General features: G+C 53.8%; 1 protein-coding gene across 1 annotated transcript in view; it reads left to right on the forward strand.

The window, feature by feature from the left end:
• Plcg2 (phospholipase C gamma 2) overlaps window positions 1–23,685 on the forward strand; it is a 121,362-nt gene that overhangs the window by 25,583 nt on the left and 72,094 nt on the right. The window contains exons 2-4 of the mRNA XM_026392997.2: window positions 18,077–18,220; window positions 21,394–21,487; window positions 22,384–22,431. Coding sequence (XP_026248782.2) covers window positions 18,077–18,220; window positions 21,394–21,487; window positions 22,384–22,431 — 286 coding nt within the window. The remainder of the gene's footprint in view (window positions 1–18,076; window positions 18,221–21,393; window positions 21,488–22,383; window positions 22,432–23,685) is intronic.

A 23,685-nucleotide genomic window follows, 5' to 3' on the forward strand; every position in this document is an offset into this window, starting at 1 on the left:
CTGGCCCTTGAGTGAGCTCCATGACACTGGTTTTGACTTAGGAACTGAAAAAGTAAATTTGTGTTGGTTTAAGCCTCAAAGTGTGCGGACATCTTCTGTGGCACACCCAGGGCGCCGAGCTTGCTAGGCATGTGCGTGATGGCTTCGATGGATGGTCACCCTCAGAGGGTGGCCTTGCGTTCACCTGAAGCTTCCATGCTCCTGACTTGGACGGTCTGGCTTCTGGGACGGGGGTGCCCTGGCCTGCCTGGGCTGACCCCACAGACCCGGCTCTGTGGTTGGGTGGCCAGTAACCGCTGCAGAGAGGCCTCCTGCGTGCACAGATGCCACCTGCTCGCGGCAGAGTGGCTTCCTGTTGCCAGACCCTGAGGTGCTGCCCGGCCGTCTCACCCGGTCCAGCTGGGGCCAGGGGCTCTTTGAAGTGTGGGCCTCCCTGTCTGGTGAGGATTTCAAGCTATGGTTCTCTTTAGGTTTGGCAGCAAATGGCCCCTAGGGATGTGAGTTCAAGGGCAGGTGTGGTGGGGCAGGCCTGGAATCCAAGTGGCTGAGGCAGGAGGATGGCAAGCTCCAAGCCAGCTCCAGCGATTTAGAGAAACCCTGAGCAATTTAGGGAGACCCTGTCAAAAAAAATAAATAAAATTAAATAAAAAGGAGGTAAAAAAAAAAAAAGGGGCATCTGGGCTTCAGTGGAGAGACCAGACTTGGACTTCAGGAGACTCTAGGGCTGGCCCAAGGCTCTTTGTGGCGCCGTGTCGGCTGTGTCCTGGATCCTCGTACCGCGTTTCTCCTGTGCTACCTTGTGAGGTCATAGGACACTGGGGATTGGGCCTTTAAGTGTCCAACAGTTATTCCAGTGAGGCTGAGAAAACGTCCCATGGTGGGACTCGCCCCACTGGTTGCCATTTGTGACCTTTGTCCTCTGTCCTGGCTGGGGCGTCACCTGGCTGGATGGTGGTCCCCTGTGTGGGCAGAACAACAGTCCTGAGATACTGGGAGCTAATGCCAGGCACCTGTGATTGCATGACCTCGCGTAGTGAGAGGGACTCTGCCGACACAGTTAAGGCAGAGACCACGAGCCGGGAGATCACCATGGGTCGTCCAGGTGGGCCCAGTGAGCTCCCAAGGTCCTTCAGAGAGGGAGCTGGAAGGTCAGAATCAGAGATTTAAAGATTCTGACTTTGAAGATGGAGAAAGAGGCCCTGAGCCAAGAAGACCCACAGAAGTTGAAAAAGACAATGAATAGCTTCTCCCTGGAGCCTCCACAAAGGAACATGGTCCTGTCGACACTTTGGTTTTAGTTAATGACATACTTCTGGGGTGAAATCTAAGCATTTCTCACCAGTGTGACTTTGAGGTCAAGTTTTTTCATCTTGGAATTTTGACCTGCAGAATCCTTTTTTTTTTTTTTTTTTAAATATTTATTTTTCGTTATCAGCGGACACAGCATCTTTGTATGTCGTGCTGAGGATCGAACCGGGGCCACACGCATGCCAGGCAAGCGCGCTACCGCTTGAGCCACATCCCCAGCCCAGAATCCTAAGATAATAAATTTGTGTTGCTTTAAGCCATTGAGTTTGTGGCTATTTGTTATAGCAGCCATACGAAACTCATACACTCTCAAATAGGCATCGCCTGACATCCCTTTGCTTGACCCATTCTTTAAGTATCTACATAGCCCTGACTACTTGTCAGACACTCTGCTGGGAACAGAGGTTACCAGGTTGACCAAAGTGAGACCCCCATTTCTCAGGGGCTCAGGGCATAAGGGGGAGAGAGATAAGAAGATGGTAATGCTCAGACTGTCACATGCGGTGCTGTGAGATTGGAGAGAAGGAAGCTGGGAACCAGGGAGGGTTCCTCAGACATCTTGAGAGAAACTTTGAACTTGAAGTAGGAGCTTTGCAAATGTCCAGTTATCACATAATCATTCCTTTACACCTAGCCATCCAAAGTGGAACTTGTCACCAAGACATGAGGATCTTCCTCTGTAAAATCCACTCCTTCCGCTGTCCCCATCTCGCTAAGAGGTGCACCACCACACTCCAGTACCCACGCCACAACCTGCAGTCCTCCTTCCTCTCACCCCCATCTCCTACATTGGGTCCACCCCAGGCTTCTTCTGTGTTTATTCCAGGTTCAGAGAAGGCAGACCTGAGAAGAGCACCCAGGATAAGGTGTCCTCATAGAGGGGCAGCAGCCCAGTGCTGAGGGCACCTAGGTTGGGGTTGTGGCTCGGGAGTAGAAGGCTTGCTCCACACGAACACAGCCCTGGGCTCCTGGGTCTGAGTCCCAGCACTGAGTGGGGGGTGGGATGGGGCACTCTAAAGACAAACTTCCTGGGGCCAAACTCCAGCTGTGTTACCAATGAAGCTTTAGGTCAAGTTGCTTGCTCATGTGCCTGTCTCCTCATTGATAAGATGGGAATAATAAAGGTACCTGCCTCATAGGGATTTTTAGAATCTCGTGTGTTAAGAAAGCACTCAGAACGATGCAGGTCCAGTGACTGGCGTTGGTGCTTGTGAGGGAACCTTCCATGCAGTGTTCAGTGCTGAACATGGTGGTAGCCAGCGTTGTTTATTAACTGTGTCCTGAGTGGTCCTATTAGCCTCTGTCCTTGGTGCTTGAAAAGCCCCCCTAATGCTTCTTGAGGAGTCTACCCATTTTACAGATGGGGAAACCGAGTCTCAAAAGGTAGCAGGAACTTACTGAAGCCATTCTGTTGGAATGGCTCTGCCACGGATTTCTAGGACAACTCTCGACCAGCCTCCTGCTTCCTCTGGACAGCCAGGTAACTGATTAGCTGCCTCCGGCCTCTGCCTCCCAGCTGCTCCAGGGGTTTCCTTGTGCCCCATGGATTCTCTGTGAGCAGGCTCCTGTTGTAGCCTCAGGTTGCAGGTCCCTGTGGACCTTATGCCAAAATAAGACTCACTGGACTTCTGCACGGTCCACCCGCAGTGGGACACAGGAAGGTACCTAGTACATGACTGCCCACTTCAGCTGGGAAAGATTGCTGGCTCTTTTGAACAGGTGCAATCGAGTTTTTAGACTCGAAAGTAAAACTGTGTTCATTCCTCTAAGATCTTGCCTTCTGTGTTTCAGAGGAGGGACCGGAGACTCCGGTACAGGTGAGGTGACCTGAATTAGAGCAGTGGGAGACGAATGATCACAGCCCCAGGCTGCATACACCCTGCAGCCCTGGCGGGGCAGCTGGAACTGGAACAGGCAGGTGGAGGCTCCTATGAGGCAGATCGGTGGCTGGAGTCCGTAGGTTGATACTGTGAAGTCTCATTTTTAAAATGGGCGTTGACTCATTTAAACAAACAAACAAACAGCAAGCTCGTCACCGAGCAGGGCACATCTGCAGCCCCCTGCGGTTCTCAGACCTGCAGCTCTGTGGTCTGTTTCAGCCCGTGAGCTCCTCACAGCTCGCAGCTGTCGGGTGGGGTAGCGTCCCTTCCTTTGCTTTGATCAGCCACAGTGTTGATGGATGATGTGTCCTTGGGGGCTTGGGGGGATCCTGGGGAGACATGACCTTTAGCAAGTTACAAAGCTCCTCTGAGACTCGGTTTGCTCATGTAGAAGGTGACCTTTTCAGCTCCAGCCTTCCGAGTTCAGTTGTGATGATGGAACAAGGACCACGTTCCAGAGGCCTGGGGAAGAGGCAGACTGACGCAGGCGAGCTCAGGCAGCATGGGCTTCTTAGTGTGCGTTCCTTCTCCGAGTAAGGAAACTTGAGAAAAATGGCAAAAGGAACTGACAGAGGCCAGAGCCCTGGGGCTCATCACCAGAGACTTCTCTCCAGGGGGACACTGCCCGTCACCCAGGCATCCTGCCACCTCGCCTACTGTTTGAGTTCTTGTCTGACAATGGTGGCTTCGCACAGCCCTGGCTGTGGTCTGGAGATGCTCCGTCCGAGGCAGTGTGGGGTACGGGAACAGTGAGTGCGACAAGAGAACGTGCTGGTCCTCATCCTGGCAGGGTCTTTCTTAAAAACAAAACCAAAACCAAACCAGGGCAGGGCAAGCAGCGGGGAAGAGGGGCTGGGAATGAGACCAGAAAACAGAGAGCATGCAGCCATTGAGAGATTTCAGGAATTGAGTCCAGGGCCTTAACCACTGAGCCACATCCCCAGCTCTTTTTTTGTATTTTATTTAGAGACAGGGTCTCACTGAGTTGCTTAGGGCCTCACTAAGTTGCCGAGGCTGGCTTTGAACTTGCGATCCTCCTGCCTCAGCCTCCCAAGCTCCTGGGATTATGGGCGTGCGCCACCGCTCCTGGCTCAATCTTGTGTTCTTAACCCCTTTGTTTTTCCCTTTTAAAATGGGAAGCAACATCCAGGTATTCAGTATAACGAATCGTCATGAGATGAACCGCTGTGCGCAGCTTCACCCCGACCCAGGCCTGGAACGCTGCCCTGTCCCCGCTGGCTCTCATCTTCTCTGTGGCTTGTCATCCAAGCAGCGACATTTGGCCTTTGCTCCTCCATGACACCTCAGGAAATTTTCCCAACTCGGCTGATGCAGATGAAGGTCTCTGCCCCCTCTGCGAGTTGCACAGCCCCCTGGTCTGGGTGTGCCTCGGCCGGGTTCCTGTACCTTCAGGATGATTCTGGGTTTTGTCCGTTGATTTGGCCACTGCAGACCCGGGGAGGATCTCGCTCTCACTCTGTTACTGAGGAGCACTGCTCATCCCAACAAACCTAAACAATGCAAATGCGAATTCAAAAGGGGCTCTTCCTTTCCCAAATCCCAGGGGCAATACGTGTTTACTATTTAGTGGGTATTTTTATTTCTTAAGTGTCTTTCCTAGGTGTATTTCCACACCCATGCACATATAGTTTTTAAACGAGACTGGAGCCAATGTCTTTAGAATTCTGAATCCAGACATACTTATAAAACAGGTATACATACTTCAGTTTTTAAAGCATAAAAAATTTTTTAAAACCTGATGCTGGGGTTGTGGCTCAGTGGTACAGCATTGTCTTGCACGTGTGAGGCACTAGGTTTGCTCCTCAGCACCACATAGAAATAAATAGATATTGTGTCCATCTGTAACTAAAAAAATATTCAAAAAAACCCCTGACTCCTTCAATCAGGAGTGGGACAGAGTCACCTCCAACTGCTTTATGGCTCTGAGCAATTTACTTGAGCCTTTCAGGCCCTCAGTTTCTTCATCTATTAAACAGGAGACCACCTGTGGTCCTGCAGCCTGCCATCTGCCCCTGAGGTGCCCTGGATGGTCCTCTGGTCGGTCATGGTGGGTGGCTCCTCTATTCCTCATGGCTGTTCCTTTAGTCGGTCCCCCGCTTGTGGACAAGAGGTGATTCTGATCATGCAGAATAGAAATTTCCCGTCCTGCTCCTTCGCATGGGTGTGCTGGTCCATCTGCAGGGTAGATTCCTAGAAGCAGAATTCCACCATATGCACAGTTCCCTTTTCCGTAGATGGGCATGCCTTCCCCTCACCAACTGCATCCTTGATTTGGGGGGTCTTTGATTGAATTTCTCGCCACAGGCACTTTTCCTCACACATTTCTATGCTTGGAGCCAGAAATCGTAGTAGAATCTGGGTTTTCATGATGACGAGGGGTCTGCCCCCTGCCCTGTCTTTTTCCATGTCTGTGATTTGCATTCATTTATGGGGATGTTTATTTACTTTAAATAATACATGCTTGAGATTTGACATGACAAAATATTTTGAACATAGAGAGCAAAGCACAGGAATAATGCACCCATCACCCCGTTCTGCAGTTCTTAACGTTTTTGTCATTGGCTTGAGCTCTTTATTGACAATGATAGATGTGGTTATAAATCCTCTGTCATTTCTCCTGCACAAAATCATTTCCTGAGACCTGGATGTGCAGGTGCAGAGCTGGTGCAAAGGGAGTGCCCAGGAGGAGATGTGCAGTGGGGCAGGCTCAGGGTCAAGAAGGCTCCCAGGAGCAGATGCTGTGTGTCGCAGCAGGAAGTGACCCTGCTGTTCCTGGAACTCACCACACATCTTTCCATCTCAGAGCCTTTCACTCTCTATGGGCTCTGCCTGGAATACTCTCAGACATCAACCCTGGGGGAGATGTCCCCTCCCCCAGGGAGGCTTCCCTGATCACTTTCTATGGGAGCTCCTCCTCTCTCACCCACTCCGGCGCCTTGCTGTGCCTTGGTGTCATTTTTGCACTGGTTTGTTCATCTGTCAGAATGTCACTCCTGGAGACAGGGATTTGATCTGCTTTGTTCGCTGCTGGCTCCCCGGCTTCCAGACTGCGCTAGGCTCTCGGGCCCTCAGAGACTTTGTTGACTGATGAGGGGACGTTGCATTGGCTGGAGGACCTGTGGGGTAGCAGCAGCAAGTGTTTGAGCGCCAGCTGTGCCTGGCGCCCTGCTGGCGTGATCTGTTGTTTCCTTGAACCCCCTTGTCAGGAGGCCAGCCTGTCTGTCAAGTCTGTTGGTGTCCCCCAGTTGCTGGTGGGGACATGGAAGTAAAGGGGCTTATGGGCAGCACACTGGACATGCTGGGGCGGGCTTGTGATCCTGCGTCCCCAGCTGCTGCTAGGAAAGGAGGAGGCCAGTTGTGGATTTTGTCCCCAGGCTGTGCAGTCAGCCTGGCTTTTGTACCCCCTCAGTAGGACTCAGGTCCTTGTGCAGAGGAGACTCCGGCTGAACCTGCCTGGCTGGAGGGTGCTTTGGGACCCTAGAGGCCCGACCAACCTCTTGCCCCAATCCCACCATCTCTGAAAGGGAAGGAAGTGTCTCACGTCCTCGCTCTCTGTAACAGGAACTGCAGGAGGCCACACTGGCCACCCCAGCCTTGGTTTGCAAAACGCTGAGTCTGGTGGGGAAATGGAGGGCCGGCCTGCTCACCACAGGGAGGACTCGCTGCAGAGGCCACACGGGGGGCCAGTGCGTCTGCTCTGCCCTGAGCAGAAGGAACGAGCTTCTGTGGTCTTGCAGGAACCAACTGAGCTTGGGAGCTGGGAGGTGGCTGGTTATCAGCAGTGGGTTTATCATCTGCCTGCCTCAGTCTTCTCCTCTGATAAATGGGGTGATGATGATACTGTGAGGTTTGAATGAGGAAATGCTCATAAGACTTGGCTCATTGTGAGTACTCGGGGATATTTGTGACTGTGGTGATAGTGGAGGACACTCCCTGTACAGGGAGCCTCGCTTTAGAAATAATCCTCAGGTGAAGCACCTGAGGGTAAGGGTTTCCTCCATTGCAGGCTCTTCTTTTCCTATTTGAAGATGATTTGTCATTTTATTCAACGTCCAGGAGTGGCTGGTATCCACTGAAGGCCAGACCCGGTGCCTACAAAGCTAGAGGAGGAGACCGCCCTGTTGTCTGGGAGGGTGACCAGCTAGCTGTAGGCAGCTGTAAGTGCCAGGTCGGGCAGGAGCTCGCCGTTCCACTGGCAACTACTCCAAGGTCCCTGTGTGCACCGTCCTGTCCTGGAACATGGAGGCAGCGTGGAATGCGTGGTCACTTAAGGTGTGAAGAGAAGCTGGAGGTGTCTGGGAGGGGAAGGGGACCCTCCAGAGGAGTTGTCAGATTTGGACCTGCCAGTCAGGGGCGCCCTGCCCTTCCCGAGAACGAGGGCCCTGGCTCCCTGAGGCTGCGTTCCAGCCCTAGGTGGCTGGGTAGGCCTGAGCCTGTGTGTGTGTAGGGTCCTGGGGCTCAGAAAAGGCTCCTGGGAAACCGGGTCCCCTCTGTCATCTGCCCCCACCCCCGGGCCTTTCCTGGCCTGGCTCTGTCAGCCCACGGAGCCAGCATGTGGCCAGTGTGACCCAGTCCCTGCAGTGAGGCGGAGGCACCTGGAACTCCTTCCCTGTCCTGCTCCCACTCACCACATGGGTGGCCTTGGCAGTGGCAGCCCTGAGCACCTTGACCTCCTTCTGCCGGGAGAGACCCCTGGCTTTCAGGGAAGGTCCCACTTAGCCAGAAGCTGTCCTACTGTCCCAAGGCTTCTGAGAGGACATTGTGGGAGCGGCTCCCTGGAGCTGGGAGGGGCAGGGGAGGTGGCGGGGCTCGCCTGGTCTTCAGGCCTCTCACGACGGATGCCCCCACCCACCGCCCTGATGCCTCTGACAACCAAAGCCCCGCCGGGTGGCCCTGAATGAATGACGTCACCTCCCAGCCAGCTCTGGGAAGAGAGGCTGCCTTCTCCACGCTGGTGTGCAGATGAAGGAGCCGGCGACGTCAGCTCCGGCACCCCTGGGCACTCGGCAAGGACCTGGTCTGTCTGTCCTCTGTCCCAGTCGGGTGTTTCTGTCCTGAACCTGACCTCTGTGGGGCTCTGTTCCTACAGCTGCTGTCAGGTGGCTTCAGCGTCTCGGCCCAGGAGCCAGCCTGCGGGGTGCTGGGGCGCACAGGCTCTGATGGACTGGCAGGGCTCGGAACCCACGCGCCCAACCTCCCTCAGCCCGTTTCCTCCTCTTCAGATTGGAGGCCAAGAAAATGATGGCCGCTGCCCAGGGCTGTGGCAATCTCGGAGCCTGCCCAAGTCACTCAGACAAAAATGGCAGAGCCGACACCCAAGCCAAGGAGGGGGCACCATGAAGCTCATCATCCTCTGCCTCCTTCTCTGAGAAAAACAGCACCCAGAGTGCCTTGTCCTGGCCCGGTGGGGGAATCCAGACCCAGAACCGGACTGCAGCCAGGACAAGCCACGTACAGTGTCCATTTCTGTGATGGACAAAGGCCTCCTCCCATCCACACAAGGAGAGTCCCGAACGAGCTATAGAAGCCCAAGCAAACACACCCCTTCCACGCCCAACCAGGGAGCTCCAGGGACTCTCCCTTGGAGAGGGGAGCCATGCCTTGTCCCCATGGGTCCCCATCCAGGAAGACCTCCTGCCCTGCTTCCATCCAAGCCGTCCCTGCCACAGACCTCCGCTCTGGAGCAGCTGTGGAAGGAGCCACAACCCTGAAGCCCCAGACAGCAATGGCAGCAGCTCTGAGAGCTCTCCATCCGTCACCCACAGTCCTGGACACTCTCTGCCTCATTTTCCCCATCTGTGGAATGGAGACAGTGATCTCTGCCTCATGTGTGCGCAGGTGCCAGGAGGTCCCAGGAGGGAGAACGAGGACCAGTGTTTTCCATGGGAGGATTCGATCGCAGTCAAACCTTTAGAATTTGAGATGACTGTCAATATTCTTATAATCCTTCTTTTCCTCCCAAAAGACATAAAAACACACAGGAAAGACAAAACATGAGCTCAAAGAATGAGATGTAGGTGCTCAGTGGTGCTGGCTGGGCCAGGTCAGTGCAGGGTGTGCCTCGGCAAAGGGCCGTCCTTGAGGGGAGCCCCGGTTGGCACTTCCTCCGCAGGTGCCCAGGATACCTGGACTCACGTTCATGGAATTGTGTTCCCAGCCTCTTGGGGAGCCGCATGACCTTTACCCTTTCCGAAACAGACCCCAGTGCCAGGCCGGGCTCTGGGCCCTGCGGGCACTTCCTTTGGGTTTCCAGGCCTGGCTTATCAGGAGGCTGCAAGAGCATCTATTTCTGGCCCAGCTAGAAATAGTGTGGCTGTTTCAAGGGTGGAGCCCAGGGTTGGTGGAGGATTGGGAGTGGCCGGCTGGGAGGAGTGAGGGCCCATCTCCCAGGGTCCCCAGAGATGGTGCATGAGGCGCCATGGCTTGGCATGATCTCCAGGTGCGCCTGGGGGCGTGGGCAGTGTGGGGAGCACGGTTTCCTTTTCAGTTCCTGCCCGTCTTTCTGACCAGGACAAGAACACCTGTTGTGTACTAAAATGTCTTTCTTTCTTGATACTGAGCATTTTTTCCTTGGCCTTTCAATTTAGATAATTGTAGACTCACATAAGGTTGTAGGAATAGTAGACTTCACTTAGCGTCCCCCAGGTCAACGTCTTGCAGAACCATGGAGTATGACGTCACAGATTCCCCGGTTTTCCTTGTACCTGTGTGTGTGACGGATGATCTCGTCACCTGTGTGGCACACGAGGGCCCTGTGTGCTCTACCACAGTAAGGTCAGGCCTTGCAATTGTCCCTACCATCCTCTGTTCCTCAAATGTCAGCGTCTTTTGTCATCAAAGACATAACGTTTCTTTGTTACACTTGGTAAAGCGCACAGATGGAGCGCAAGTGGCTGTTCTTACATGCGTGCCCCTTGGTGACCATCCCGACAACTCTAGACAGTCCCTGGGCCCCACCAGCCTCCTCTCCAGGGGACCCTGCTCTGACTTCTGCTCCACCCATGAGTCTCACCTGGGGACTTGGCTCCCTTCCCCTCCACAGTCTCTTCCTCCCTTTGTAGCTCAGAGCATGGAGCCGAGGCCTGTTTCTAGGTAAAATTGAACACGGTGTCTTATTTCCACCGACTTGACTTTTTGTGATTCCTGTTTCATATGGTGAGTGGTACTAGTTTTATTTTTGCCAGAGACCTAAAATCATTCTTACAATGTGTCCTTTGGAGTGAAAAAGGTGAATTAATTTCAAGAAAAATACAGATAAATAGTGCCTGCTGCCTGCAGCTAGAGCGAGCTGTAAGGTTGATAAATGAGATATCGTTTGAGAGCTTTGTGGCTCCATGAAGCCCAGAAACAGCAAAACCAAAAAAAAGGATCAGCCCACATCTGTGGGGGAAGGGGTCTTCATATATCCAGGGCTTTCTGAGGTAATTTTGATGTTCAGCAATGGTTTAAAGCAGAACAAGTTTAGATTCTCACAGGCTGTATAAGGTAGTGACTGCGCCCTATATTATCTTTTCAAGTTTTGCTCTGTCTGTGCACTACCTGGGCTGTTTTATACCTAAGGCTTGTTTTAAAATGGACTCACTTATTTTTCTTTTGCGGTGCTGGGCATCGAACCCAGGGTCTTGTGCATGCTCGGAGGCGCTCTACCGAAGGACCTAATTTGGTATGGGATGGGAACTGGATTTCACAGCCTAGATGCTAGGGGCGTGTTTTGCCCAAGGTGTATTAAAATGCCTTGCAATGGAGACAGGGCGAGGTGGGCACTGCCTCAAGCCACCTGTCTCCCACGCCCCACGCACAGGAGTGTTCTCTTCTGGCTTCCAGCAGAAGGAAGAGCACCGTGTCTGAGTGACGTCCACCAGGGGACGTGGGAGAGGACCTTGACGGTGCCTGCTGGGGGAATGGGCAGCCCTGGACACAAAGCTCTTTCTTCCTTTATCTCCCGAGTGTGGAGACTGGAAAATGAAACACAGGCTACTGCTGAGGGCGTGGAGTGGGTGGGCTCTGTGCTGGGAGCTGCCCAGGGGGCGTGGCTTAGGTCCAGCCCTGGCCCCGGACTTGCCCACGCCACAGGCATCTTGGGGGCAGCGGCCCTCTGGCAGGGCAGGGGGTGCCTGGTGTGTGGATGGGGTCAGAACAGGAGCTGAGGGCCAGCTCTGGAGTCGCCAGTTTCCCTGCCCCTCCCTTGGGGGGAGGAGCCTCAGTTTCCCCACTGTCCCTCCAAACTCTTGTCCCTGGAATATTTCTGTGTGAGCAGAAGGCACTAGAGTACCAACGACGTAAAGATGTGAGTTATCCGGAATGTTCTCTTTGTGTGGAAGCAGGCTGGCTGTACTCACCGTCCATCAATTATATATATAGGAAGTTAAAGGCGTCCTCGCCCCCGCCCCAGGGGTATAGCACTTTCTAACATCTGTAGCTCTCAGGACAGCTGAGGTTTTGTGGAGTATCTACCTGTGGGAAGTGAACCATTTCCCCATTTTACAGATGGAAAAAGTGAAGGTTAATCCAGGATACAGGGACCCACCCACACTGCACATCCAGGAAAGGAAGAGTTGGCTTTGAATCAGGTCTGCCAGATTCTCCGCAGCCGGGCTCCTCCTGCTGGTCTGTGTTGGGCCCCGAAGCCCTTTGCAGCTCCACGTTCTGTGCCTCTCGCTCGGTATCCAGCTCAGGGTCCATGCTGCACTGTGAAAGGACCTCACCCCTGGTTTTTACAGCAGCCTGTCTGGGCCGCAGCTCTGGTCTTTTCACTTAATGTGAACCCACCCGCAGGGAGCGGCTGCTGAGGGGGAGAGAAGGTCATCCTAAGAGCCAAGTTAGGCTGGACAGACCCCAGGGTCCCCAGGGCCTGGCCCTGTGGTATTTCATAGGTTTACACAAAGAAAGAGAAAGGAGGCACTTGGCCACCGGCACCTGGGTCCACCTGCCGGGTTGGAACCAGGTCTTTGGGTTCCCTCCCAGCCTTGGAGCTCTGCCAGGGCAGGGACCGCTGTCGCTTCATCCTGGCGCCCACGGCACTCAGCAGCTCGAGGGCCTTGGCCGATTGAAGGTGGGAGTCGCAGGAGGTGGGGGGCATGTGGGCGCCAGGTCACTTGCCTGTCTTTCCCCACTTGATCTTGATATTTTCATCAGGTTTGTGGGCAGAGGGTGCCACCTCGGGACAGGCCTAGGAACTGGGGGGAGGGCCACGGCCCTGGTGTCAGGATGGGAGCATGCCCCAGGGGTCTCGAGGAGCAGGGGAGTGGGAGGAGGAAGGGGAATGGAGTCTGAGAAGGGTCATAGGCCCAGCCTGGCCAGGTGTTGGGGGGGTGAGCGGGGAGGGAGAGGAAGAGGGGAGATGGCCAGGGGCTGGAAACCCCGAGGGTGTGTTTGAGGGTGATGGGTGGGAGGGCAGGAAGAGGGGCTGGCCAGCTCCAGAAGCTGTGGTGGGGAGGTGGCGGGACGGGGAAGACCCACGGCGGTGCTGGGAAGGAGGTGGGGCGAGCAGAGTCGGGCCTGGTTTGTGGCCGAGTTATCTTGCTTCTTCAAGCAGGAAGCCCGGCCGCTGAGCCCCACCACACAAGAACGCACGGTCTGAGCTGTGCCAGCCAACCGTAGCTGACTTTGAAATAATGTCAGTCGCTTTAATGACTGTGCTGTTGGCAAGACATCCAGCCAGTGCCGACCATGTCATCCGTCCTGGCCCGTCGTCCTGCCCCCAGGGATGCCCGTTGGTGGGAATCTCCTGGCACCTCTTCCCATCACACAGACAGGTGCAGTGTGCGAACGGGTATTCCTCCCCAGCTGAGCTCATGTGCCTGGAAGTGTGTCAGAGAGCTACTTTTTTGGATAGCATCTCACTCCATCATATCCAGTGGGTACAGACGCTGCGGGTGACCCACGCCTCAGCGCCCGCCTGCTTCCTCAGCCTTGCTCGCTGCTCTAGGTACCAAAAGCAGCCCACCCCATTTTTTTTCACAAATACAAAGTATCAACAATAATAGATACCTAGGTATTTGATTTTCTAATAAATTAATTACTGGGCATATTTACAAAAAAAAAATTTACTGTACAGGAATTGTTCTGAATTACTGTTTTTTTTTTTAACCCTCAAACTACCTTGCACTGTAATGAGACTAGCAATGAAATAATCTGTTAAAAATACTAAAGATGTCATTTAGATGGGACCCTGGTTGGTACCAGGTGTGTCAGAAGGGCTAGGAGTGGGTGGGACACCAGGTTCGATGCACAACGACCCTCGACCTCTAGACAGGCTTGCTCCTGTCCTTCGCAGGCCGATGCACACCTTCCCTGGAGACTGCCCGGGAGCCTCGTAGCAGCTCTGAGATCTGGATGGTGCATTTGGGGAGAAGATTTTTATAAGTTCTAGTGCATGTTCAGCTAGCGAGGATGGTGTCGGCATGCCGTGCAGTGCACGCATGCACACATACATGTGGACTCAGAGATGCGCATGTCCTAGTAACAGAAGTTGTCATGGTTTTTTCCATGTTACCAACATAAGGATCTCTGCCTCAGTTTTCACACAGGTGAATTAGAGACACTGGGTTCTTCCTTAGGACTTCAAAGTGTCCAGCCTTGTTTGATTACATTAATAATATTAGAATAGGTGACAAGTGATAGAAGCTTCTATATTGTCAGTTAAAATTGTCGGCCTTACTTTCATTGGCAAACATATGTGCACACGCATGGCCACACTCACTTGATCCTCACAGAAGCAGTGAGTGTGAGCACTGTTGCTCCTGGTGTTCACATGAGGAAAAGGAGGCACTGAGGAGTGAAGCTACTGGTTGAAGCCCCAGGTGGGCTGGGTGGACCCGGAGTCCATCTGCCTAGTCACCAGCTCGAGGTCGGAACAGTGGCTTGGGTTATCCCGGTCCTTGCTGCTCTGTGCCTTGTGGCTGGGAGGATCATTTCTGGTGAGGCGTGCCTGCGTGCTCCAGGATTGGTGCTGGGTGTGTCAACAAAGATGCTAATGAGCCCCCCAGGTCTTGCTAGTGATGGTACTTGCAAGTCAGTGACCGCCTAGCAGGGAGGACAAGAGGCCTGCCTCCCTGCCTCCAGGTGGACCGCTTCTCTGGTGTGGTTCACGCTCCAGCACTCGTCCGTCATCACTTGAGCAGGGATCCCCGACTCTGGTTCAGCTTTCAGGGAACCATCCTGCAACCATTCACAAAGTGTTAGAGAGGCGTCTGTCATGTAGGAAGCTAGGTAAGTTTTCCTGTGTCGTTAGAGCCTTGTTTTTATTCTCCAGGATGAGGCAGGTGTGCCTAAGACGTTGAGGGCAGGTTAAGTACATCCAGCAAGCTGTCTGGCTCAGGGCTAATGATGAAGGTGAAGACAGCCCATGTTCATGGATAGGAAGCCGGTGCTGTCTCCTGGCTTGATCCGGAGGTCCAGACAGTCCCAGTTGCAACCTGATAGAATATGGGGGGAGGGGGGAAGGGGGAGGGCGGGGGGGGGACCAGATGCGTTTCTTTCCCATTCTCAGAAACTCGGGACAGCAGGAAATGCCTCACTCTGAGAAGGGAAGAGCGTGATTTTTCCTCTGTCTCTTCCCCGCTCAGGGCTCCCGATTCCAGACAGAGTTTTCTCCCTCATGTCGAGCACGCCGTTCCGAGTGGATGCTGGCTGGTGTTTTCTGATTCGGTTCAGTTCTGGTGCTGTTTATGTGGAGGTAGTGTCAGATCCCATGGGTTAAGGGCAGAGTCCCATGAGACCACCCTGCCTCTCCAGCCCCAGGCTGTGACCAGTGCCTCTGACTGACCAGCAGCACATCAGGGTTCCCCTGACCCTTCTTCAGGATGCTACAGCGACTCACAAACCAGGGGGTACTTTATTTTTACTGCTTTATTGTAAAGAACATTTCAGATGAGCAGCTAGCTGGGGGAGGTGCACAGGGCAAGGGGTGCAGGAAGGAGGGTAGGGCTCCCACACCCGCCCTAGGCATGCCACCCTCCAGGAACCCAGAGACAGACTCCACAGTCACCTCCGCGGGTCTTGGACAGAGGGGCCTTAGGGTGGCCTGGGGGCCGCCTGCATTTCCTTTTCCTCATGTGTCTTCGTCTCTCATCCTTCTTTGGGGGCTGTGCCTGTCTCCCCTTCCTTGCCCAGTGCCTTGTCCTTCTCTGTGCCAGTCTGATCCCTCTGACCCTGTTTGCCCTGTCTCTTCCTCTCTGTTCTTCCTCTCTGTCCCTTTCTCTCTTCTAACAGCTCTTACTGGGCCCACCGTGTGCAGCCTCCATGCTGGGGTGGGGTTGGGGACAGAGGGCTAGTGATGCACAGACTCCCTTGGATAAGCTCTGGCCTGTTCAGTGCTGTGGGTGAAGGGGAGGAGCAGTGCCTGGTATGTATCTCAGCAGGCCATGGGAGGTTGTCCGAGTTCAGTGGCCACCGACCTCACATTGGGAGGGACAACTTGGAGCTAATAGGGCTGAGAACCATTCCTGGGTGAGCTGGCAGCACATGCTAATGCCCTGTGGTAGGAGTGAGAATCGTAGCTGGAGCATGGGAGTGGGCCAGGCTGGGGGTAGTGTCCATAAAAGCCTGTGGTTCTTAGTCCTAAGAAGCAATGGGACACCACTGGAAGGCTGATGCCAGGAACAGCATGGGCCCTTCATAGAGATGGCTCTGGTGATGGGCTTTGCTGAAGGAGGTGTGTCAGGAGGCTCCTGAGAGGACAGAGCAGCTTGGTTGCCTCTCATGACAGCTTGGGTTGTAGGGTTGGTCATGGAAATGGAAAGAAGTTGACAGCTTCACAGCAATTTTGGAAGTAGAAATAGACTTGGTGATGGTGGGAAGACAGCGTTACATGGTCTGGACATTTTTCCTTAGTTTCATGTTCATATGTCAATTTTTGTATTATTCTTATGCAAGGTGAAAAGGTCAGATTCCCTTTTCGAGACATTTTGTGGGGAAAGAGAAAAGTTAGACTAGATTGGAAATTAAAGAGCCAGGCCGTGATGGTGCACACCTGTCATCCCAGCAGGAGGATCTCAAGTTCGAGCCCAGCTTGACCACTTGACAAGACTCTCCAATACAGAGGGCTGGGGTGTCGCTCAGGGGTAGAGCATCTCTGGGTTCAATCCTCAGTACCAAGGGAAAAAAAAGTTCATTACTTGTCACTGGACTCTTGCCTGTCAGTCAACTGGGTGGGTGACAGCTGTTTTTGTAAATGAACCTTCACGTCATTAAAGGTTTTAGGTAACTGCAAAGGCAGGCGCATGCGGACTTCCCCTAGAAACTCACCAACTCCAGCGCAGGGGATGGATTTATTTTTGAGGAACAGATAAAGAGCCAAGCTCGGAAGCCCGCGGGTGTCTGTGTTGGGTGAAGAAGGGGGCGTGCTCAGCTGACCACAGTGAGGCCACCCATAATTGACAGATGATTTCTAAAACCTTTTGTTTTAGACAATTGTTTTAGACTCATGTGGCAGTGGCAAAATAGTGGCGTTCCTGTGCCCAGTTCCTCCAGGGTCCCCGGTGACGGCGAGTTTCCTAACGTGGTGACAACTAGGGTGTCGTCGCTGGGACGGTACCTCTGACTAAGCCGTGCACCCCCGCGGCTTTCAGCCCCTTGGTCTGGTGTTTCCTTCCGTGGAGTTGTAGGGCGTGGTCCCATGGAGTGATCCCAGGAGCAGCCGCGTGTGATGATACGCCTGGGGTCCAGAGCCAGCGCTGTGCTGATGGTCCCCTCCTCTGTCATGACCATGGTCAGCTGAACAGACCTGGGGTGAGAAGGCAGAGGCTGTCCGCTCATCCCGCGGGCCTGTCACCTGAGGATGGCCCGAGTCTTTCCTGCTGTTTCAGCTCTGACTCCGAGGGGCCCTTTCTTGTTGGGCAACTTGGTGGCTGCAGCCCCTGGACGAGGCATTTCCTTTTGGAAATCGCCGAGAGTAGGTCTGGGAGGTAATGCATAGGCTAATCGGCTCCGTGAAGCCATTGCCCAGTGTATACCCGTTTCAAACATCACCCTGTATGTGACAAATGTATACAGTTCTTCTGTTAATTAACAGACAAAACATAAAATGAGCTTTCCCCCCTGTCAGATCTACCCAGCCTCCTCCTCCCCAAGCCAGCCTCCTCCTCCCCAAGCCAGCCTCCTCCTCCCCAAGCCAGCCTCCTCCTCCCCAAGCCAGCCTCCTCTGGGCGCAGAGCTGGTCCTGCCTTCCTCACCCCCGTCTGGGAATCCCTGCCTTTCCTGTTTCTCTGTTGCATGTGTGAACTGAGGTGTAGGAAGCAGCTCTTTTGGTTGTTAAGTGACAGAAACTTGTCTCCAACTAACCTGCGCTGGCTTCATTGGTTGTCGTAAGTGGCACCTCCCAGGGCGGAGCTGCCTCAGAGCCTGACTGGGAGCAGTCGGACTTGGTGGTGTGATGGGGCTTGAAGTCTCTTTCCACGTGGCCAGCAACAGGGTGCCGCTACCCCAACTCGGGGCCAGCCTGGTGGCAGCCCTGAAACACTCTTCATAAATGGTCTTGGCCAAGTGTGTCCCAGGAGAAGGCTTAAGGGCCCAGCCGGGGCCATCATTTGTCCTGGGGCCAGTCACTGAGCCAGTCAACAGCCAACCTGGGGGTTCCCGGGACTCCTGCTCCCCCTTCACCTGGTGGTTGAAGGCAGTGGGGGAAGGGGTGAGCCAGCACAGGGAACAGGTCTGACCCAGGAAGGGGGGGAGTTGTGTTGTTTTGTTTTTGGACAGAGAAAGGGAAGGAAGGGACTAGTCAGGCCTGCTGTTTGGACTGGTCCATCATTCAGTGGTCATCCTGTGAGGGCCAGGAGTCTCCCTTGGGCCCTGTGGCTGTCCTGGCCCTGTAGCTTTTGATCAGGAGGGGTGGGCTGCTTCTGACTGGCCCGTGCTTATTTCCTCAGTGGACATCATGGAGATCAAGGAGATCCGCCCGGGGAAGAACTCCAAGGATTTCGAGCGTGCGAAAGCCGTCCGCCAGAAGGAAGACTGCTGCTTCACCATCCTGTACGGCACCCAGTTCGTCCTCAGCACACTCAGTTTGGCAAGTGGGTGTCATTTTGTGTGCTTTTCTCCCTTCCTGGGCCACAGTTTCCATCTGAGGAAGTTTTCTGGTAGTGGATGCTCATCCTTACCCACTAACATACCTTTGGAGCATCATGGTTTTAAATCCCAGCCCTACTGTGTGTCTTTGGGCAAGCTACATAACCACTCTGAGCTGCAACTGCTCAGCTGTGAAATGGAAAGAACAATCATGCCTGCATCATGGGATGCTGTGAGGAGTTTAAGTGTCAGCCTGGCTCATGTTGAGAGTCAAGTAAATGGTGGTTAATGTGATTGCCACAGGCAGGCACCTTGCTTTCTACCAGAGCTCCTGCCCAGAAAACTTGGTACTGATCTGAAGGAGCTGAGGTCTTACATGCATGTGCTTGCAAATACACGCTACATGTGCATGCACACACAGACACACATATCCGGACATGAGGTTTCTGGTCATCCCTGTGCATCATCACGAAGCAGAAGAGCCCACTCTGGTCTTCTGAGAGCAGATGGAGAGGGTGGGTTCTTTACACAGGGCTGAAGCTGTGGTTGCTTAAGGTCCAGCCTCTGTGTGTATACAACCGTGACTGAGGGGAGAGGAAATAAATCCTGCTCAAGTAGACCAAGAGGGACCGTGACAGCCGAGCAGTGTGGGACGTCCGGTTAGGGTTGGCCAGCCCTTACTGATGGCTCTTGCCAGGCATCTTGTGTGCACTTGCTCTGAGAGAGGTGTCAGTGGGGTGAAAAGAGGAAAGACACCGGTTGCTGCTGTCGCAGAGCTCACAGTCTGCCTGGGGAGATGGCTGTGGGGACAGGAAGTTATAGCACACCGTCACGAGAGCTGCAGTTCACAGTGCCCTGCAGCAGGAAAACGGGGTGCCTGGTCCCAGGAAGGCTTTGCAAAGTGACTTGTAAACTGGGTTTTAAGGCCGGTTTGATAGGAGTTAAAGGAAAGAGGGAGGGCGGTCCAGGGAGGGGGCATGGCCTGAGCCGGAGCTTGAGCAGGGTGGTAGGCCGGAAACGGGGAGCACTTGATTGGTGTGTGGAGGGCAGGGGAGGGGGCAGAGGAAAGGGGCCCCTTGACATGGGCCTTCACAGCTCCAGCCACGGAGCCCCACGCCCACGGAGCCCCACGCCCACGGAGCCCCACGCCCACGGAGCCCCACACGCAGGCTGAGTGCATACCAAGCTTTGGCATGAGTTCCTTCTAGGGCCCTGAATCCATGACCTTGGTTCACTCGCTGGGACATTTTGCCCTTCTGAGCCCTGGCTTCCTCCTCATCCTGGGGAAGGAGTGAGAGTGGAGATCTTGGGGTGCTCCTGGCAGGGGAACCAGGTGCCGGTGCTCTGCACGTGCTTAGTGGATGGATGGCAAGTGTTGCAGTGCTGCTCCCTGATCCTGAGGGCTCGGGGGGCCCAGCCAGTGGGGTGGCCTGCCCATGGCAGCCCTGCCGTGGTGTCATGGACAGCCCTGCCGTGGTGTCATGGACAGCCCTGCCGTGGTGTCATGGACAGCCCTGCCGTGGTGTCATGGACAGCCCTGCCGTGGTGTCATGGACAGCCCTGCCGTGGCGTCATGGACAGCCCTGCCGTGGTGTCATGGACTGCAGGGGCCGGCCTCCTCTTGCAGAGAGGTCAAGCTCTGTGCGCCACCTGCTGCTGCTTCCCTCTGTCCAGGGTGCTACCTCGCCTCCCGCCAGCCTCCTTGGAAACAGGAAATGTGTATGGAGGGCGCTGGGATTGTGGCGCACATCCTCCCCGGCCCTGCTTCTGATTCACCACCCTGGGCTAAAAGCAAAAAATTTCGATGAGACAAAACAAGAAGTTAACGCCCTGAGCCAGAGGCCCTCCATTGCGGAGATGTCCGCGTCCTAATGCCCGCGGCCTGTGCGTGCTTCATCTGACAAGAGGCGGGGACCTTGCAGATGTGACTGAGTTAAGGTCTCCATGGGGAGGCGATCCCAGGTTAGCCAGGACCCCGTGTAATCACAGGAGGGAAGAGGTTCAGCCGCAGAGGTCAGAGTGGTGCTGAACCCAGCCAAGGAGGGCAGGCAGCCCCCAGAGGAAAGGAGGTGGTCCTTCCCAAGGGCTCCGAGCAGGAGTGCGGCCCTGCCAACCTGTTGGGGACTTGACCTCCATAATGGAAAGAGATACCTCCGTGTTACTTTAACCCGCTGGGTTTGTGGTAACTCGTTATTGTGATAGAGGCCCTGAGACCTCAGCCTGTGTTCCCACTGGCACCCCCGGGAGAGTTGCCCGCCCTCCCTTCTGAAGTGGTATCTCGGGGTGGGGCCTAGGCCCTGGGATTTTGGAAGGCCACCCAAGCGATTGTCTGAAGCTGGGTCTGAGCACCCCTACCTTAGAGTTCAGGATCCTCAGCTTGTTATCCACAGAGTCGGGCGCCATTAGGGTTAGGGTTGGGGGGGGCTGCAGGTCCCAGTCTGCCCTGGCTGCTGTAGCAGAATGCCACAGACTGGGTGGCTCACAGTCTGGAGCCCGGGAAGTCCGAGATCATACTGCCAGCATGGTGGGTTCTGGTGACGTCCCCTTTGGCTGGTTGATGGTCGCCTTCTCTGCTCACGTGGCCTTTCTCAGCGTGCGCCCTGGTAGGGAGGGAGCTTGGGTCTGTCCTCCCTTCTAATCCCCGTGTGGAGGACCCATCCCTATAACCTCATCTCAGTCTAGTCACCCCCAAATGCCCACTCTAAGGCCTGTCAGGAATTCTGGGAGGACACACCTTCAGTCCTTCATGGCACTTAGGGGCCATGTGGCCTTGGACACATCACCGAACCTTAGACTCGGTTTTTCCACGCTGGGGTAGTGATGGCGCGCCCCCTGTGGGCCCATCAAGAGGAGGCAGGTACAGGGAGGCTCTCAGAACGGCACCAGCTTTTCAGCAGTGGCCTCTGTGGTAGTCACTGCCACTCTCGGCCGGGTCCAGGTGGTATGGGGAGCCCCCCTGCCACCTGTGGGAGGAGGCCCATCTCCAGTGCAGCCTCGTCTCCGTTGGGAGCAGGCCCCAGGACGGTGACGATGTGAAGGACACGCCCCCGGTGTCCTGCCAACCTGGAAGGCAGCGCAGCTCTCTCCCGTCCCCCTGGTCTGTAACTCTGCTGGGGTTGGGGCTCCAGGCAGAGTCTCCCAGTGATTAACAATGCTTCTGTGCCGTCCCCCTCTCCAGCTGACTCTAGGGAGGACGCCATGAAGTGGCTCTCTGGCTTGAAGATCTTGCACCAAGAAGCGATGAGTGCGTCCACCCCCACCATCATCGAGAGGTGCCTGGCTTACCTGTCTCTGTCCTCGCTCACTCACCCCTTGGGCAATGGGCTAAAGGGAAGGGGGTGGGGCATTGCGTTTTGGAGGTGCACCCGGAGCCTGTGGGCCGTGGGCGCGTGGGGCTGTGGGCTCTCCAGTGCTTCCAGTCGGGCCTCTCGGGCTACTCTTTAGCCTTGGCCTTCGGGTGAGCAGAGCAACGGGACTGAAATGGAAACTTCCACTGGTGTGGCTGGTCGGGAGGGCGTCCTTCTGTTAGGACTCAGTGGGGGGCAGGTGGCCCAAACCGAGGCAGCCAGAGTCAGGGCTGGAGTTTGTCCCCTGTCACAAACTCTGGTTGACAGAGGCTTTCTCAGGGTAGTCTCTCAAGGTGATGGGTATCCATGGGATCTGAGCATGAGTTACTGCCCCCAGTAAACCAAAGGCCCCACTTCTGCTATTTTTCTTCACCAGCTATTTGGGGACTAGTAACTGTCATTAGAAGGAAACACCGTTACGCAGAAGCCCAGCCCCTTCTTGTGGAAGGAGCCCTCTTGGCTCAAATGGAGGTCTTCAGCCATAGGGAAACCTCTTCCCAAGCTGCCCAAACATTTCTTGTTTTATGTTTTTGGCACTGGGGATTGAACACAGCGGCACTGAACCACTGAGCCCCATCTCTAGTCCTTTTTTGTGTTTTATTTAGAGACACTGTCTTGCGAGTTGCTTGGGGCTTCACTAAGTTGCTGAGGCTGGCTGATAACTTGCCATCCTCCTGCCTCAGCCTTCCAAGTGTAGGCCACCACACCTGGCCCAAATACTTTTTGCTTCTCTTCCTTTTGGCCCCACCCCTTAGAACTTGCTTAGACTTCACTATTTTCTAATTTCTTTCTTTTTTTTGTTTGTCTTAATCTCTTTCCAGTTGGCTGAGGAAGCAGATTTATTCTGTAGATCAAACCAGAAGAAACAGGTAAGACTCTTGCACAGTTTTGCTGTTTTCCATGGACTCTAATTTTCATTTTTTTCTTTAAATGTTCCAAGGGGCTTGGAGCATGCTTTGTGGTGGACAAGGTCCTCGTGAGATCACACTTGGCTGATGGAGGGCCAGATACCAAGCTAGGTGCTGGGGGTTAATGGTGACAAAATTTTTTTTTTCCTCCACATTTTTTAATTGGTGCACATCGTTATACAGATGGATGGATTTGTTGTTAATATTTTTAGATGCACGCCATAGGACAATATAATCTGGCTACTATCAGTACCCAGCACTCACCCCCTCCCTCGGTGCCTTCCACTCCTCTCCTCTACTGGTCTCCCTTGGATTTTCATGAGATTCCCCCCATCCCCCATTTTCCTTTTTCCTCTCTAGTTTCCACATATTGCAGAAAACATGTGAACCTTAATTTCCGAGTCTGGCTTATTTCACTTAACAGGGTAGTCTCTAGTTCCCTCCATTTCCCTACAAATGCCGTAATTTCATTTTTCTCTGTTGTAAATTGTGATGTGATAAACATGGGATGCATGTATGTATCTGTAGTAGGACCTACTTTAACTTTCAGGAAACATACCGAGGACTGGTATAGCTGGGGCCTATGGTCCATTCCTAGTCTTTTGAGGAAACGTCCTACTGATTTCCTCAGTGATTGTACTGATTTGCTGTCACAACAGTATAAAGGTGTTCCTTTTCCCCCACATCCTCTTCAGCGTTTATTTATCATTTGTATTCTTGATGACTTCCATTCTGACTGCTGTGAAGTGAGATTTCAATGTAGTTTTGACTTGCATTTCCTAACTGTTAATGATGTTGAATTTTGTTTTCATGTATTTATTGACCATTTATGTTTCTTCTTTTGAGAACTTGTCTAATTCCATTTGCCCGGTTATTAATTGGGTTATTTCATTTTTTTTTTGGTATAAAATTTTTTGAGCTCCATATATATTCTGGATATTAAGACAGAGGTCAGAAGAGTAGCTAGCAAAGATTTTCTCCCACATGATAGATTCTCTCTTCACATTCCTAATTGCGTACTTTGCTTGGCAGAAACTTTTTAATTTGATGCTATTCCATTAATTAACTCTTGGAATTGTTTCGTGAGCTTTAGGGGTCCTACTAAGAAAGTTGTTGCCTGTGTTTGAAAGTTGGAGTGTTGACCCTGTATTTTCTTCTAGAAGTTGAATAGTTTCTGGTCAAATTCTGAAGTCTTTGATCCGTTTTGAGTTTACT

The sequence above is a fragment of the Urocitellus parryii genome, chromosome 15 (genome assembly GCF_045843805.1).
Source record: "Urocitellus parryii isolate mUroPar1 chromosome 15, mUroPar1.hap1, whole genome shotgun sequence".
In the NCBI taxonomy this organism is placed as follows: domain Eukaryota; kingdom Metazoa; phylum Chordata; class Mammalia; order Rodentia; family Sciuridae; genus Urocitellus; species Urocitellus parryii.